Source organism: Ranitomeya variabilis, chromosome 3 (genome assembly GCF_051348905.1).
Source record: "Ranitomeya variabilis isolate aRanVar5 chromosome 3, aRanVar5.hap1, whole genome shotgun sequence".
Classification (NCBI taxonomy): Eukaryota; Metazoa; Chordata; class Amphibia; order Anura; family Dendrobatidae; genus Ranitomeya; species Ranitomeya variabilis.
Window position 1 is genome coordinate 670,371,654 of NC_135234.1, and position 16,475 is coordinate 670,388,128.

The window sequence follows — 16,475 nt, forward strand, 5'->3', positions numbered from 1 at the left end:
GGATTATCTTATGCGGGACTACATCTTGAATTTCTGATAGGGCGGTCCACTATTTCAGGCATTGTGCGTAATACATGTGTTCAAATATGGGACAATCTACATGAACTTGTGATGCCAGAGCCCCAAATGGAGGATTGGCTGAAAATAGCCAGTGGATTTTCTGACTGTTGTCAATTTCCGCACTGTAATGGAGCCCTGGATGGGAAACATATCAGGGTGCGTAAGCCGCCGAACTCGGGCACCCAATTCTATAATTATAAGCAGTTTTTCTCTGTAGTTCTGTTAGCTGTAGTTGACAGTAACTACAGGTTTATAATTGTAGATATTGGGGCCTATGGGCGAACTGGAGACTCTAGAGTCTTCAATGCGTCCATTATGGGTTGGCAGCTACGTGAAAACCTGTTGGACCTCCCACCACCACGACAACTCCCAGGCTCCAATGCTGAAGCAGTCCCATATGTACTTGTGGCAGATGAGGCCTTCCAATTGACCAGGCATGTCATGAGGCCTTATCCCGACCCCGATGCAACCTTGACCACCGGCGGAGTGTCTTTAATGTCAGACTTTCACGGGCACAGCGACTGGTGGAGTGCGTCTTTGGCATTATGGCATCCAAATGGCGTGTTCTCCAGTCTGCCATTCTGCTGAGTGAGGCAAATGTAAATGAACTCATAAAAGCTTGTGTTTTTCTACACAACTTCACAAAAATTCATGAGCGCTCCTCAGCTGACAGTGTTGAAGGCATGTTGGCTAATGTGGGTAGGCCTACAACACAAGTCCTTCCTCCACGGCATCCCCTTTCTGGCATAAACGTTAGGGATATTTTTACAAATTATTTTGTTTCTCCTCAGGGAGCTACTCCCTGGAAAGATAATGCTGTTTCTTTGTTGTAATGTTTTCATATACAGTGGGGCAAAAAAGTATTTAGTCAGTCAGCAATAGTGCAAGTTCCACCACTTAAAAAGATGAGAGGCGTCTGTAATTTACATCATAGGTAGACCTAAACTATAGGAGACAAACTGAGACAAAAAAATCCAGAAAATCACATTGTCTGTTTTTTTATCATTTTATTTGCATATTATGGTGGAAAATAAGTATTTGGTCAGAAACAAAATTTAATCTCAATACTTTGTAATATATCCTTTGTTGGCAATGACAGAGGTCAAACGTTTTCTGTAAGTCTTCACAAGGTTGCCACACACTGTTGTTGGTATGTTGGCCCATTCCTCCATGCAGATCTCCTCTAGAGCAGTGATGTTTTTGGCTTTTCGCTTGGCAACACGGACTTTCAACTCCCTCCAAAGGTTTTCTATAGGGTTGAGATCTGGAGACTGGCTAGGCCACTCCAGGACCTTGAAATGCTTCTTACGAAGCCACTCCTTCGTTGCCCTGGCGGTGTGCTTTGGATCATTGTCATGTTGAAAGACCCAGCCACGTTTCATCTTCAATGCCCTTGCTGATGGAAGGAGGTTTGCACTCAAAATCTCACGATACATGGCCCCATTCATTCTTTCATATACCCGGATCAATCGTCCTGGCCCCTTTGCAGAGAAACAGCCCCAAAGCATGATGTTTCCACCACCATGCTTTACAGTAGGTATGGTGTTTGATGGATGCAACTCAGTATTCTTTTTCCTCCAAACACGACAAGTTGTGTTTCTACCAAACAGTTCCAGTTTGGTTTCATCAGACCATAGGACATTCTCCCAAAACTCCTCTGGATCATCCAAATGCTCTCTAGCAAACTTCAGACGGGCCCGGACATGTACTGGCTTAAGCAGTGGGACACGTCTGGCACTGCAGGATCTGAGTCCATGGTGGCATAGTGTGTTACTTATGGTAGGCCTTGTTACATTGGTCCCAGCTCTCTGCAGTTCATTCACTAGGTCCCCCCGCGTGGTTCTGGGATTTTTGCTCACCGTTCTTGTGATCATTCTGACCCCACGGGGTGGGATTTTGCGTGGAGCCCCAGATCGAGGGAGATTATCAGTGGTCTTGAATGTCTTCCATTTTCTAATTATTGCTCCCACTGTTGATTTCTTCACTCCAAGCTGGTTGGCTATTGCAGATTCAGTCTTCCCAGCCTGGTGCAGGGCTACAATTTTGTTTCTGGTGTCCTTTGACAGCTCTTTGGTCCTCACCATAGTGGAGTTTGGAGTCAGACTGTTTGAGGGTGTGCACAGGTGTCTTTTTATACTGATAACAAGTTTAAACAGGTGCCATTACTACAGGTAATGAGTGGAGGAAAGAGGAGACTCAAAGAAGAAGTTACAGGTCTGGGAGAGCCAGAAATCTTGATTGTTTGTATCTGACCAAATACTTATTTTCCACCATAATATGCAAATAAAATGATAAAAAAACAGACAATGTGATTTTCTGGATTTTTTTTTCTCAGTTTGTCTCCCATAGTTGAGGTCTACCTATGATGTAAATTACAGACGCCTCTCATCTTTTTAAGTGGTGGAACTTGCACTATTGCTGACTGACTAAATACTTTTTTGCCCCACTGTATGTCTATATATTTTTTCTGAAAAAATGCATACATTACTTAAATTACTTAACTATGTGTGTTTCATTGACTTATGTAACAGATGTTTATCAACTGAGTAATTGAGTATGATGTTGTAATGATTTGTCAAACTGAAATTGACTTTTGACTATATTTGTTTATTATAGCAAAAGCCTTTTTTTGGTTTTTAAATACCATATTAATATCATGTGTTTTTTTTTCATAGAACATGACATAACCCATTTTGTTAGATAAATATAATAAAGTGCTATCACAGCAGAGTCAAACAAAAACATGTTTAGAACAAAAAATAAAAAAGAATCCTCATAAAACAATTCTCATTACAGATTTCTGTAAGTTGGTGGAGGTGATGGCGGAAGCTCAGGGTCCTGGTCAGGTGGCCTTTGTTGTGCCAATTGTCCATCATTCTGTGTGTATGATGTCTGTCCCTGCTCAAAATGATGCCCTTGCTCATATTGGCCAGTTGTGTATTGGCTATAGTAAGGGTTTTGAGTATGGCCCTCATGAGGTGGAAAATAAGGCCTTGCATCACAACCCCCCCAACATGGCTATGTTGTTCAAAACCAGGTTGGGACCAGCCTCCAGCACTGGGTCTGGACAAGTGGCCATATTGGGAAGGTTGATGGTATGATGGCATATGGAAATATGCTGGCCTTGGTGGGTTTTGGGTGGGAACGGGTAGAGGTGTAGGCACATGTGGAGGGGGTGCTTGAAATACTTGTTGAGCATGCACCTGTTGAGATAATGGACGGCGCAGGACGTTATGTGCTAACAACTGCCACCTCTCAATGAATAAATATTTGAAAAGACCCTCAGTGTCCACATTCCTGCGACTTTCTTGCAGCTCTCTCCTCCTGCGGCCACGGCGGGAAATGACAGCAGGCTGTGGGGATGTCTCCAGTGGAACAGTAGGGCTGCTACTGTTTCCTGGATCATCCTGACTTCCTGGATGTGGTGCTGCTGTGGGTGGTGGTGCAGCTTCTTGGCCAGTTGTTGCCGGATCTTGTGGTGCAACTGAAGATGTTGCAGGAGGGATGTCACTGGAAGGATGTGAAGATGGGCCAGCCACCTCTTCTCCTTCCCCAACCGGATCTATCAGGGCCTCCAAGTCTGAGCCGGTCTCCCTCTCAGTGAGGTTTGACTGTGTTCTGTTTGTAAAGTATGAGAATAATTAATTAAAAATTAAAATTTTACCTTTATAAAACATATGTGTAATTTTTATTTATGTTTTTACTTACGGTCTCAGATCCATACTGGGATCTAAAAAGGAGAGTTGGTCATAATAAATATATTTTCTTTTTTTTGCAGGCCCTGCTGCCCTACTCCTGGCCGCTGCTGCCTTTCTCTCCTATATTGGTCGCGTATGCTGCGCCATCGTCTCATAACATCTTCTACTGCAATGAAAGACAAAAAATAATGTATAAGGCCATTGTGCACAGTGGTACCACAATGTGTTAGTGATATAACAGATTTTAATGTGGCCTAGTAACCTGCATTTCTTAAAAAATATTATCAACATAAATATTGTAAACACAAACAGCGTGTGTCTGACACACTACTGCGATCAGGGACCCCGCTGAGAATCGTACGTCGTAGCAGATCGTTTGAAACTTTCTTTCGTCGCTGGATCACCCGCTGTCATCGCTGGATCGGTGTGTGTGACACCGATCCAGCGATGTGTTCGCTTGTAACCAGGGTAAACATCGGGTTACTAAGCGCAGGGCCGCGCTTAGTAACCCGATGTTTACCCTGGTTACCATTGTAAATGTAAAAAAAAAAAAACACTACATACTTACATTCCGGTGTCTGTCACATCTCCCGCCGTCAGCTCCCCGCACTGACTGTGAGCGCCGGCCGTAAAGTAAAAGCAGAGCACAGCGGTGACGTCACCGCTGTGCTCTGCTTTACGGCCGGTGCTGACACAGTCAGTGCGGGAAGCTGACGGCGAGGGACGTGACATACACCAGAATGTAAGTATGTATTGTTTTTTTTTTTTTACATTTACAATGGTAACCAGGGTAAACATCGGGTTACTAAGCGCGGCCCTGCGCTTAGTAACCCGATGTTTACCCTGGTTACCCGGGGACTTCGGCATCGTTGGTCGCTGGAGAGCTGTCTGTGTGACAGCTCCCCAGCGACCATACAACGACTTACCAACGATCACGGCCAGGTCGTATCGCTGGTCGTGAATGTTGGTAAATTGTTTAGTGTAACGGCACCCTTAATGTTGCTAACTTCTGAACAGGTCACTGTAGCCGACAGACTCTAAGGCCATTAAGTGACCATGAATTACCATGGTAAAAATCAGGAACACACTATCATGACCTTAGTGTGCTGACGGTGCTAAAGAGGGAGCCCCACACTCTGTTAACCATGCATATGCATTAGTCACTATTGACAGCAGCATCTAAGGGGTTAAACAGCCATGATCAGTGCCAGCACTGATTGTGACTGATGCAGCAGGGTGTCAGCTATAGTGTACAGCTGATAGCTGCTGTATTTTTTTCTGTCGGGAATGCTATTCACTTATATTTCATTTCAATTTCAAGTTGTATTGGTGGTGACTGAAGAGTTAAGTCCATCGAGTTCAATCTATAGCCTAAGATATTAATTCAGAGGAAGGCAAAAAAAAACATGAGGCAGATGCTAATAGCTCTATATTAGGGAAAAATTCCTTCCTGACTCCACATTCAGTAATTAGACAAGTTCCCTGGATCAACCTCTCATCTCAGAAACTAGTACCCATACCCTGTAATATTAGATGTTTAAACAAAAGACATTGTCAGAGATTTAGAAAAAAGGGAAAAGTTCCAAGCATGACAAAGAACAACCGTGTTCGAAACGCTTTGCTTGCTGACCATCCTGTCCACAACCTTTTAAAATGACTTTGATGGAATCAAGATTATACCTGAAATTTTACCAGAAGCTGGAACTTTTCCCTTTTTCTGCATTGCTAACACGAGTGGTCAGCTCATGGTTCCGTGCATGCTGGATTTCTACGTACTTCAACGGTGAGCTGACATTACCTTTTTCTTTTTGATTTTTAGGGATACAATATTTGACGGGACTTTCTTAATCCCTGATATCACAGGTCGGGGAGGTTGCGAGTATCACCCGTTGTGATCTTTGGAACAAACCGCTCTCTGCTACCCCCTATCATCCGGACAATTACACGATTGGCCGGCGATCAACAGAGAAGGCCGCAGCCGGTTCACACCGCTAGGCCGGCTATCGGAGAATTAATGGTGAGCGTACAGCATACACACCTCCGGATTCCAACACAGGGAACATGTGTACACACCCTGTACGGTCACAGCTAACTCTCCGACAACCCCAGACTACTCACCGCCACCACCACTCTGTGTTTCGGTCACATGGACATCGGTTTACGGTAGCTATCTCTTCAAGGCGTAGTTTACAGAACAGAAGGAACAGAACTATTACATTTTATATTTAATCCAAAGAGAGGCAGTGTTTATGAAAACTATACAAAAGATTTTACAAGGGGACAGAACAATACAGCATAAACAGTAACATAAAAGAAAAGTTACATACTACAACGATCGCAGAGACGATTCAGTTTAGCCAAAGGAGAGCGCTTTGATTTGGCTGTCGATAAACAGGGCGCCTGCATACATGACATGTAGCTCTCTGCACAAACGCTGATGATAATCGGGATTGACTTTTATCAGACCCTGAGTCCTATCCACACCCCCCCTGAGATGACCTCACAAGAGCCCGGTTGTGGGCTGGACTCAGCCATTCTTAATTTTAGGAATCCTAATTTATGTAATAACCCCTCATAGAGCGATCACAGAAGATCGAACCTGATGTCATCTTTTGTATTGGGATTTTAGCTTCGCCTAGAGCCCAAAACATGACCTAGCTGCTGGTGGCTATATGGCCCCTATGAATTTGGGGCCTTTTGGTGGGGGTTATAATTATGAGAAAAATATGGGTATTTTGCCTAGTTATCCTGGTGCCAACAATGTAGGTCTCATTAACATTGGAGGTATAGAAAAATCCAATATTCCATATTTTCTCTCGGAGCCATACTTTCTGCTCTCTCATTGTACTGCAGTTATCATAGCTAGTTGTAAAGGGTGTCAGATGTTCTTTGATCCCCTTAGATCTTAATTACTTTTTCCTGTTTCTCTCTCTCTGTAGACAATAGACATCATCTTCACTCACCGGGACATAAAGAGGAATCCTCACATTTTAATTAATCTGCTGAAGGACCTCAGCTAGAGACCTCACTGGTAAGTCAGTGTGTTACATGTACACTGACACTATACACTGACACTATATACAGAGCTCCTGTGTATAATGTTACTGGTGATCACTGTGTTACCTGTACACTGACAGTAAATACAGAGCTCCTGTGTATAATAGCACTTAGTATTGTTTTTTTTTATTATTAATAATCAGAATTGTAGTATTCAGTCACTATGTGGTGGTAATATGTGGTCTGGTCATGATGAGGAGGTATTTCTTCCTTGTATATTGTATTATTTGGTCACTATGCCATGGTAATATGTGATCTGATCATGGTGTAGCTGTATTTCTCCCTTGTATGTGGTAGTATTTGGTCACTATGTGGTGGTAATATATGGTCTGGTCATGGTATTAATGGTCATTCTAAAAAATGTATGTGATTCATTCCCTTAAAGAATAATAAATAAAATATACCTAAAAAGAGTACTGGATATTTTAAGAAATGTTTAATAGGTTAGAGTAATGTAGGGCCCTGCCAAGAGTCTACCTTGTTGTGGTAGTGGCTTAAAAAATCTTTTGACCAAAACTAAAGCTGCTGGCCATATATCTGATCTGGTGTTTGTTGGGAACTGTTAATATCTGATTGGTGAGGATGTCCTGCAGAAGTGGAGTTTTTCCAAGAGTGGTTGGTGGGACTGTGGAAGGTTTGAGGTATGGAGGCGGAGCTGGGGTGTAACATGGGCAGAGTCTCAAGGGGGTTTGAAAATGTTGCCATTATGGGGCCATGAAATTTCTAGTGGCAGCCTTGCCCTCATTGATGCACTGTACAGAGAAGTACAGTGTTATGTGGGAGGTATCAAGGTGGGGCAGAGAGCTCATTGGTTTCTATGTACATCGGTTCCTGTTGCATAGAGCACCACGTCAAAGCGCTTTACAGAAATGTAAGACATGATGTTGACACTAGCAAGCACAAGTGGTCTATGCTTAATCATGCACTTAAGTAGATGCATATTCTGGTACAGTCATTGTCCTCAGATCTACCAGCTTAGTATAATTTTGTACAAGCATAATTCCTGTGATTTTTGTAGGTCCTATACAAAAGCTTGTGTGGAAAAATGCCATTTACTAAACAAAACCCCCCAAAATAGCACAGACCAAAATGCATTGTATGTAGTATATTTAAAGAGGACTTGTTAAATACCACCATCGGCGACCATTTTGCTGAAGGGCATGGGAGCAGCTATCATAATAGGTATCAAAAAATTATGTGCATCTGGTGCCCCAGGTGCATGAAAAGGAAAGCCTATCATAAAGTGTCAAATGTATAATGTGTGATAAGAATATGTATGGAACTGAAAAAAAACTGTGTAGAAATACAAATGTAACTACATAGGGGGAGGGTCACACCACCCCGCTAAGGCATTATTAGTAGTGTGCTGTAGCAAAGATGTACCTATATAAGTACTCAATCTGTTCATCTAAGGGAGAGCTTTGTGTCACCCAGATAAGCAAGGCATAGTGTAAACATTATTAAAATCGTGAAGAGACCTAGATAAGCCCAAATGACAACAGTGCTGCAAAGATCAATGAATCAAGTGCGAATGGTGGGCGGTACTAACACATGATGAAATCAATGTGTAGAACATCCCATCCCATTAATACAATAGTAGTGCACTGTATAAAAGATAAAACAAACAACATTTATATACACTGAAAATGGGGGGGCAGCAAACGGGCATCAACAGTAATCATGTATATGTAGCAGGTCCCGTGTAACCAAAAGCAAAGGTGCCACAAGGTTCATGTCACTCTCTTCACTCTAACAGGTGGGGATAGAAGATGGTAGATCCAAGGTCTATATAACAATCCAGAGGGGCATCAAGGTATCGGAGCAGATAAGAAATATACCAACAGATAAACTAAAAAAGACAGACAATACATCAATTAAAAATCAATAAATTGTGGAGACCCCAAGGATAGAGAAGCTTAAAAAGCTATGGTGGTAGGGGGTATCATGTGAGACAGAGCAGGCACCGGAGGGGCTAGTCACAAAAAAGAGACGAAGCTAAGTTTTTCATTAAGTCCCTTTGGGGACATGGTATCCAGGGGGACGATCCATCTACATTCGCGTTGAGCCAAGATCTGTGTCAGGTTGCCATCCCTGATGCCACGATCCTATCTATGCTCTGACCTTCTAAACACAGGGATTGGATCCGTGACAGGCGTTAAAATGTCTCCGTAAAGTTTTAAGTGTCGATTCATCCGACACCTCACTGGCAGCCAAGATATTGCGCGCTTGTTCGCAAGCTCTTATTTTTAATTCTCTCAATGTAAAACCAATGTAAATAAGGGAACAAGGACAAATGACATAATAAATCACACATGTGATATTACATGAGATGAAATCACGAATCTCATATTCCCTGTTCCCATCAAATGGTGTAAAGGTCTTACATCTGAGAAACTTGGGGCACGCCACACAGGAACCACAGAGAAATCAGCCATGTTTTGGGCCACCTGAGTTAAAGAGTGGTTTTTGTTTTGACACATAGTTGCTTATAACTAGGTGATCCTTCACATTTTTCCCTCTCTGCTGTGTCATGCATGGGGACAATGGTAAATGGGCTGCCAGGATGGTGTTGGTACAAAAGACCGGCCAATATTTGTTCAAAATTTCATGGATCCAATCCCAGTTGCATTTGGAGGTAGAGACAAAGCTCAGGTCAGTTACCTTGCTGTCTGTTTTTTTGGGTCAGCAAATCCTCCCTCCTCATTGACCTGGCCCGTCTGTAGCCCGCCCTGATATACCGGCTGCTATAACCCCTAGCTGTAAACCTCTCAGCAAGAATGGTGGATCGTCTCTCAAAGCGGGCCTCAGTGGAACAGACCCTCCTGTTCCTGAGAAACTGGCCAACTGGTATGGCCTTGATCACTGAATAACTATTGTTATGTGGTGAAGAGGCATGCAATAGGAAGTTGACAGATATCTCTTTGCGATATAAGCCTGTCTAAATAGATAAGCCTGTCCTCCCAGACACACAGACTAATGTCCAAAAAAAATCAATCCTACTTCAATGCCAATTATAAGTGAATTTAAGATTAAAGGACTTTTTGTTCAGTTGCCACATAAAATCAGATAGCCTGGCTTGTCATCATCCCAAATCATCAGAATATCATCGATGTAGTGAAACCAACCTATAATCGGGTCTGAGGTGTGAGCTCCATCACTCTGGAAAATCTGCCTCTCCCAAAAGCTAAGAAACAGATTTGCGTATGACTTAGCAAACGCCACGCCCATTGCGGTCCCCTCAATTTGCAAAAAATACCTGTCTTTAAACACAAAATAATTATGCATCAAAACAAATTCAAGCAAATCAAAAATAAAATTTGAAAAGTAGCCATCCCAGTTGGAAGAAGCAGGCCACCCTGAGGCCATCAGCATGTCGAACAGATGTATTTAATGATTCAATGTCAATTGTGACAAGCATCGTGTTGGCCTCGAGATAGACCCCTTCAATCTTGGTGAGAACATCGGTCATGTCTCTGACATAGAAGGGGAGTGTTTCCACCAAAAGTTTCAAACAGTAGTCAATGAATTTACAGACATTGTCACTAAGCTCTCTTATGCCTGAGACTATGGGTCGACCGTTAGGGTTTACAGCGTCCTTGATCACCTTTGGCAAAAGGTAAAAGTTGGTAATTTTGGGGGACTTGGGTAGTAGTCCATCCATTACCTTCTTTGGAATAATATCCAACTCGTGGGCATTAAATAAAATCCACTCAAGTTTAGTAGTAAAGAGTTGTGCAGGATTCTGGTGCAATGTTTGATATGTATCCTTATTTATCAACTGGCGAAACACCTCTCTCGATCACGATGTTCCCTCTCTTGTCTGCTGGGTTTTATAACTACAGTGTCTAAAGACTGTGCTTCTTTCAGAGCGTTCCTCTGTGAAACTGTAAGCTTATGAGTGCGTACTGTATATTTTTAGGTAATTCCTTTAAATCCTCAGTTACCAGTTTACAAAAAATGTCAACTTGTGAGCATGCAGACGAGGGAACGTAAGAGATCTGGGCATGATTGAGTGTGGCAAGGTACCTGTAGTGTCAGATTGTTGTTCCCTCAACAAGTCCTTCAGTGTAGCTAACGCTTGTTGTTCCACAGCGATAGTAAGAACCAGATGTGAACCTGCTTGATTATGGAGTTTCTTTAAAACAAGTTTACGGCAGATTAGATGTACATTTTTCACGGCTGTGAAAAAATCAAAGCTATTACATGGTACATAATTAAGGCCAAGTTTAAGGAGCTCACACTGTTTCCGAAAGTGGGTAACAGGATAGGTTGATTACCTCAAGGCTGGTATTTTTAGCCTTCCACACATATGCGGGTGGATAGTTTTGCTTCCTTTTGTTATTAATGGAATGTCCTTTAATGGTCCGTAACGTTTGTATGTTCCTGACTTTTTCACCCACTGGTATTTTGATTTGGTCAGGTGTTAGACTAGGTTCATGAACAAACAGAAGTAAGTGATGATACGGACCCAGATCTTGTTTGTGAAGGGAACTGATGTCTACCTCTGTTATTTTTCCATCTGTAGACTCTGTTGCCTTGGAAGTCTAGACTGTCCCTATGAAGTTTTTTTTATTTAATAGCACCAATTTCTTGTTCCCATTTAGAGAAGTCCTTCCCTAAATCCCCTAAATTCAATTTTTTTTCTGTTTTGTGCTGTCAATCCATTGCACATATATTCACATTTAGTGCTTCGAGATGACAATATAAGAAATCTCTGCTTGTCTTCCAACAGAGCGTTTCTTCAGGGTCTTCTCTGAGATTGGGCGATTTCACCCCTTTCTGTCGACACAACAAATCACAGCACAACAACTTCTGATATGGCTAGATTGTTAGATAACTGGCTAGCTGAGATTGGCAGCATCTGGGATGTAGGAGTGAAAGTGCACCCTCTCAGAGATGTCTCTGAAGAAACACACAGTTGGACTGCAAACAAATTTTTCCCTACTGCTTTCCAAAATCAACAAATGTGTCTCAGTATTAGAGGTGCACTACACAAAATGGAAAAAAGCAACAAAATCAGGTAAGCGCTCAGATTTTTAAAAGGTTTTTAGCAAGTGAAAGGTCCTCTTTAACATTTCAATATAGGAATTCAAGTAACATCTGGATGATGAGCCCCGATTCCTCAAAATGTTGAAATTATTTGCTAAACTCAGAGTTGAGCCAAATCTTTGCAACTTTTGGAGTTTTCACTCCAATTTCCCCCAGCTCTGCGAAAATGGTACCCTTACCAGAAATCTTACACTATAGTAAGATTTGTGGTGAGTCACAACTAGGGGTACACCAATTTTCAGATGCATCAGATTCATTAAGCTTTTATCATCAAGATTGCCATTGTTCATGCCAGCATTGGTGTATCAAGACAAAAAGAACAGAAGTATCAGAAAATTCCATGTTGTGCTGAGGTTTTGGCAATTTCATTTAAAGCTGATTTAAAGCCAATGATTTAAGCAATTATTCTGAGTAAATTCACAAATAAATTTAAGGAGGCAGACATGTTTGCTTTCTTCCAAAAACAGCACAACACTTTGCTTCTAAATGAAGTGAAACATAAATTATGTAAATAATCTCAGTTATGTATTACAGTTCTCAAAACATTAAACACTTATAATAATAATAATAATTTTTATTTATATAGCGCCAACATATTCCGCAGCGCTTTACAACTTAGGCTTCTTTCACACTAGCGTCGGGCTCGGCCCGTCGCTGTGCGTCGGGCCAACGTTCCCGACGCTAGCGTTGTCTCCGCCGCACAACGGGGGCAGCGGATGCATTTTTCCAGCGCATCCGCTGCCCCATTGTGAGGTGCGGGGAAGTGCGGGGAGGTGGGGGCGGAGTTCCGGCCGCGCATGCGCGGTCGGAAAAAGCGGACCGTCGTGAGCAAAAAACGTTACATGTAGCGTTTTTTGCTCCCGACGGTCCGCCACTGCACGACGCATCCGTCGCACGACGGGTGCGACGTGTGGCAATCGGTCACAATTAGTGTTGAGCATTCCGATGCTGCAAGTATCGGGTATCGGCCGATACTTGCTGTATCGGAATTCCGATACCGGGATTCCGATACTCTTGTGGTATCGGATATCGGGTATCGCAACAACATTAATGTTAAAATGTGTAAAAGAGAGAATTAAAATAAAAAATATCGCTATCCTCACCTCTCCGACGCAGCCGGGACTTCAGCGAGGGAACCGGCAGCGTTGTTTGTTTAAAATTCGCGCTATTACTTGGTTACGTGAATTCCCGGCTTGTGATTGGTCAGGGCGGCCATGTTGCCGGGACGCGGACCAATCACAGCAAGCCGTGACGAAATTACGTCACGGCTTGCTGTGATTGGTCCGCGTCCCGGCAATATGGCCGCCCTGACCAATCACAAGCCGTGACGTCACGGGAGGCTGGACACGCGCCCATTTTAAAATGAGCGCGTCCAGCCTCCCGGCTTGTGATTGGTTGACCGCGGCGCAACCAATCACAAGCCGTGACGTCACGGGAGGCTGGACACGCGCCCATTTTAAAATGAGCGCGTGTCCAGCCTCCCGTGACGTCACGGCTTGTGATTGGTCAGGGCGGCCATATTGCCGGGACGCGGACCAATCACAGCAAGCCGTGACGTAATTTCGTCACGGCTTGCTGTGATTGGTCCGCGTCCCGGCAACATGGCCGACCTGACCAATCACAAGCCGGGAATTCACGTAACCAAGTAATAGCGCGAATTTTAAACAAACAACGCTGCCGGTTCCCTCGCTGAAGTCCCGGCTGCGTCGGAGAGGTGAGTATAGCGATATTTTTTATTTTAATTCTTTCTTTTACACATTTATATGGTTCCCAGGGCCTGAAGGAGAGTTTCCTCTCCTTCAGACCCTGGGAACCATCAGGAATACCGTCCGATACATGAGTCCCATTGACTTGCATTGGGATCAGGTATCGGTATCGGATTGGATTCCGATACTGTGACGGTATCGGCCGATACTTTCCGATACCGATACTTTCCGATATCGGAAAGTATCGCTCAACACTAGTCACAATGCGTCGCTTCAAGTTAATCAATGGTGAAAAAACGCATCCTGCAAACACTTTTGCAGGATGCGTTTTTTCGGCAAAACGACGCATTGTGACGGAATGCAGTTAACGCTAGTGTGAAAGTAGCCTTATAGAGGGGACTTGTACAGACAATAGACATTACAGCATAACAGAAATCACAGTTCAAAACAGATACCAGGAGGAATGAGGGCCCTGCTCACAAGCTTACAACCTATGAGGAAAAGGGGAGACACGAGAGGTGGATGGTAACAATTGCTTTAGTTATTTGGACCAGCCATAGTGTAAGGCTCGGGTGTTCATGTAAAGCTGCATGAACCAGTTAACTGCCTAAATATGTAGCAGTACAGACACAGAGGGCTATTAACTGCATAAAGTGTATGAGAACATGATGCGAGGAACCTGATTATGTGTTTTTTTTTTTTTTTTTTTTATTAGGCCACACAGGGATAGTTAGGTTAACGCGTTGAGGCGGTAGGCCAGTCTGAACAAATGAGTTTTTAGGGCACGCTTAAAACTGTGGGAATTGGGGATTAATCGTATTAACCTAGGTAGTGCATTCCAAAGAATCGGCGCAGCACGTGTAAAGTCTTGGAGATGGGAGTGGGAGGTTCTGATTATTGAGGATGCTAACCTGAGGTCATTAGTGGAGCGGAGGGCACGGGTAGGGTGGTAGACTGAGACCAGAGAGGAGATGTAGGGTGGTGCTGAGCCATGGAGTGCTTTGTGGATGAGGGTAGTAGTTTTGTACTGGATTCTGGAGTGGATGGGTAGCCAGTGTAATGACTGGCACAAGGTAGAGGCATCGGTGTAACGGTTGGTGAGGAATATGATCCTGGCAGCAGCATTCAGGACAGATTGGAGCGGGGAGAGTTTGGTAAGAGGGAGGCCGATTAGTAGAGAGTTACAATAGTCCAGACGAGAATGAATAAGTGAGACAGTAAGAGTTTTTGCAGAGTCGAAAGTAAGAAAAGGGCGAATTCTAGAAATGTTTTTGAGATGCAGATAAGAAGAGCGAGCCAGTGATCGGATGTGGGGGGTGAATGAAAGCTCGGAATCAAGGATGACCCCAAGGCAGCGGGCATGTTGCTTTGGAGTAATGGTGGAACCTCACACGGAGATGGCAATGTCAGGCAAAGGTAGGTTAGTAGAGGGAGAGAACACAAGGAGTTCAGTTTTTGACAGGTTCAGTTCAGATAGAGGGAGGACATGATGTTAGAGACAGCGGTAAGACAATCACTGGTGTTTTCTAAGAAGGTCGGCGTGAAAGCAGGAGAAGAGGTGTATAATTGGGTGTCGTCAGCATAGAGATGGTACTGGAAACCAAATGTACTGATTGTCCAATAGGGGCACTATACAAAGAGAAGAGGAGGGGGCCTAGGACTGATCCTTGAGGAACCCCAACAGTAAGGGGAAGGTGAGAGGAGGAGGAACCAGCAAAACATACAGTGAAGGATCGGTCAGAGAGATAGGAGAACCAAGAGAGAACGGTATCCTTGAGGCCGATGGAGCGGAGCATAATGAGGAGGAGCTGATGATCCACAGTATCGAATGCTGCAGAGAGATCCAAGAGAATTAGCATGGAGTAGTGACCATTAGATTTAGCTGTTAGTAGGTCATTAGAGACTTTAGTGAGGGCAGTTTCAGTAGAGTGTAAAGAGCGGAAGCCAGATTGAAGAGGGTCGAGAAGAGAGTTATCTGAGAGATAGCGGGTAAGACAGGAGTGGACCAGGCGTTCGAGGAGTTTAGAGATGAAGGGAAGATTAGAGACAGGTCTATAATTAGCGGCACAATTTTGGTCGAGGGAGGGTTTTTTAAGTAATGGATGTATGATGGCATGCTTAAATGAGGAGGGAAAAATATCGGAAGTGAGGGAAAGGTTGAATATTTTTGTTAGGTGAGAGCCGGGGAAAGGGACTGGAGGAGATGTGATGGAATGGGGTCACTGGTGCAAGTGGTCGGGCGAGAAGATGCAAGGAGCCTGCTTACTCCTTCTTCTGTAACTGGTTCAAAGTCAGAGAGTGAACTAGATGCAGTGGGGGAGGGAGGACAGTGCATGGTATGAAGAGATTGGGAGATGATTTCCTGTCGAATGTGGTCAATTTTTTCTTTGAAGTAATTGGCCAGATCGTCAGCGCGGAGATCTGTGGTTGGGGCCTGCTCTCTTGAGTTGAGTAGGGACTGGAAAGTGTCAAAGAGACGTTTAGGGTTATTGGACAGCGAAGTGATGAGGGTGTTGAAATAGGTTTGTTTGGAGAGGTGAAGGGCAGAGTTGTATGTTTTTAGCATGAACTTATAATGGATGAAACACTTCATTTAAGTTAGAGTTACTTTTGTTTATGACTAATTTAGTGCCAAATTTCATGCTTCCATTACATTTTTTGTCCTTTCATCATTAGCACTCCATTTTCACCTTAATGATTTCAACTATTTTTATCTTTCATTAGCAAGTTCTTTCCATATGGGTCTCTTGGGGCCACTAAGAGTCAGAACTTGCATGACTGCTCAGAGATTGACAATATTTTATTATAGCTTTGGTTTTCACTGGGAAGCTTCACATTGTAATTTAGGCAGGTCATGGCTCATCCTCAACACGTAATGGCCACGGAATACAGCTTTGTACTTTAA

General features: G+C 43.5%; 2 protein-coding genes across 2 annotated transcripts in view; one reads left to right on the forward strand and one right to left on the reverse strand.

Annotated features, from left to right (window-relative positions):
- Window positions 1-2,648: 2,648 nt before the first annotated feature.
- Window positions 2,649-3,924, reverse strand: LOC143816928 (uncharacterized). The gene is made up of 2 exons (XM_077297922.1): window positions 3,769-3,924; window positions 2,649-3,678 (listed from the first exon to the last, which is right to left on the reverse strand). Exons 1-2 carry the CDS (start codon window positions 3,780-3,782, stop codon window positions 2,808-2,810), a joined length of 885 nt encoding a protein of 294 aa, XP_077154037.1. The 5' UTR covers window positions 3,783-3,924; the 3' UTR covers window positions 2,649-2,807.
- Window positions 3,925-6,714: 2,790 nt separating this feature from the next.
- Window positions 6,715-16,475, forward strand: part of ZNF385A (zinc finger protein 385A) — a 240,422-nt gene continuing 230,661 nt past the window's right edge. Inside the window, exon 1 of the mRNA XM_077297924.1 lies at window positions 6,715-6,789. The gene's annotated coding sequence lies outside the window, so the exon portion shown is untranslated. The remainder of the gene's footprint in view (window positions 6,790-16,475) is intronic.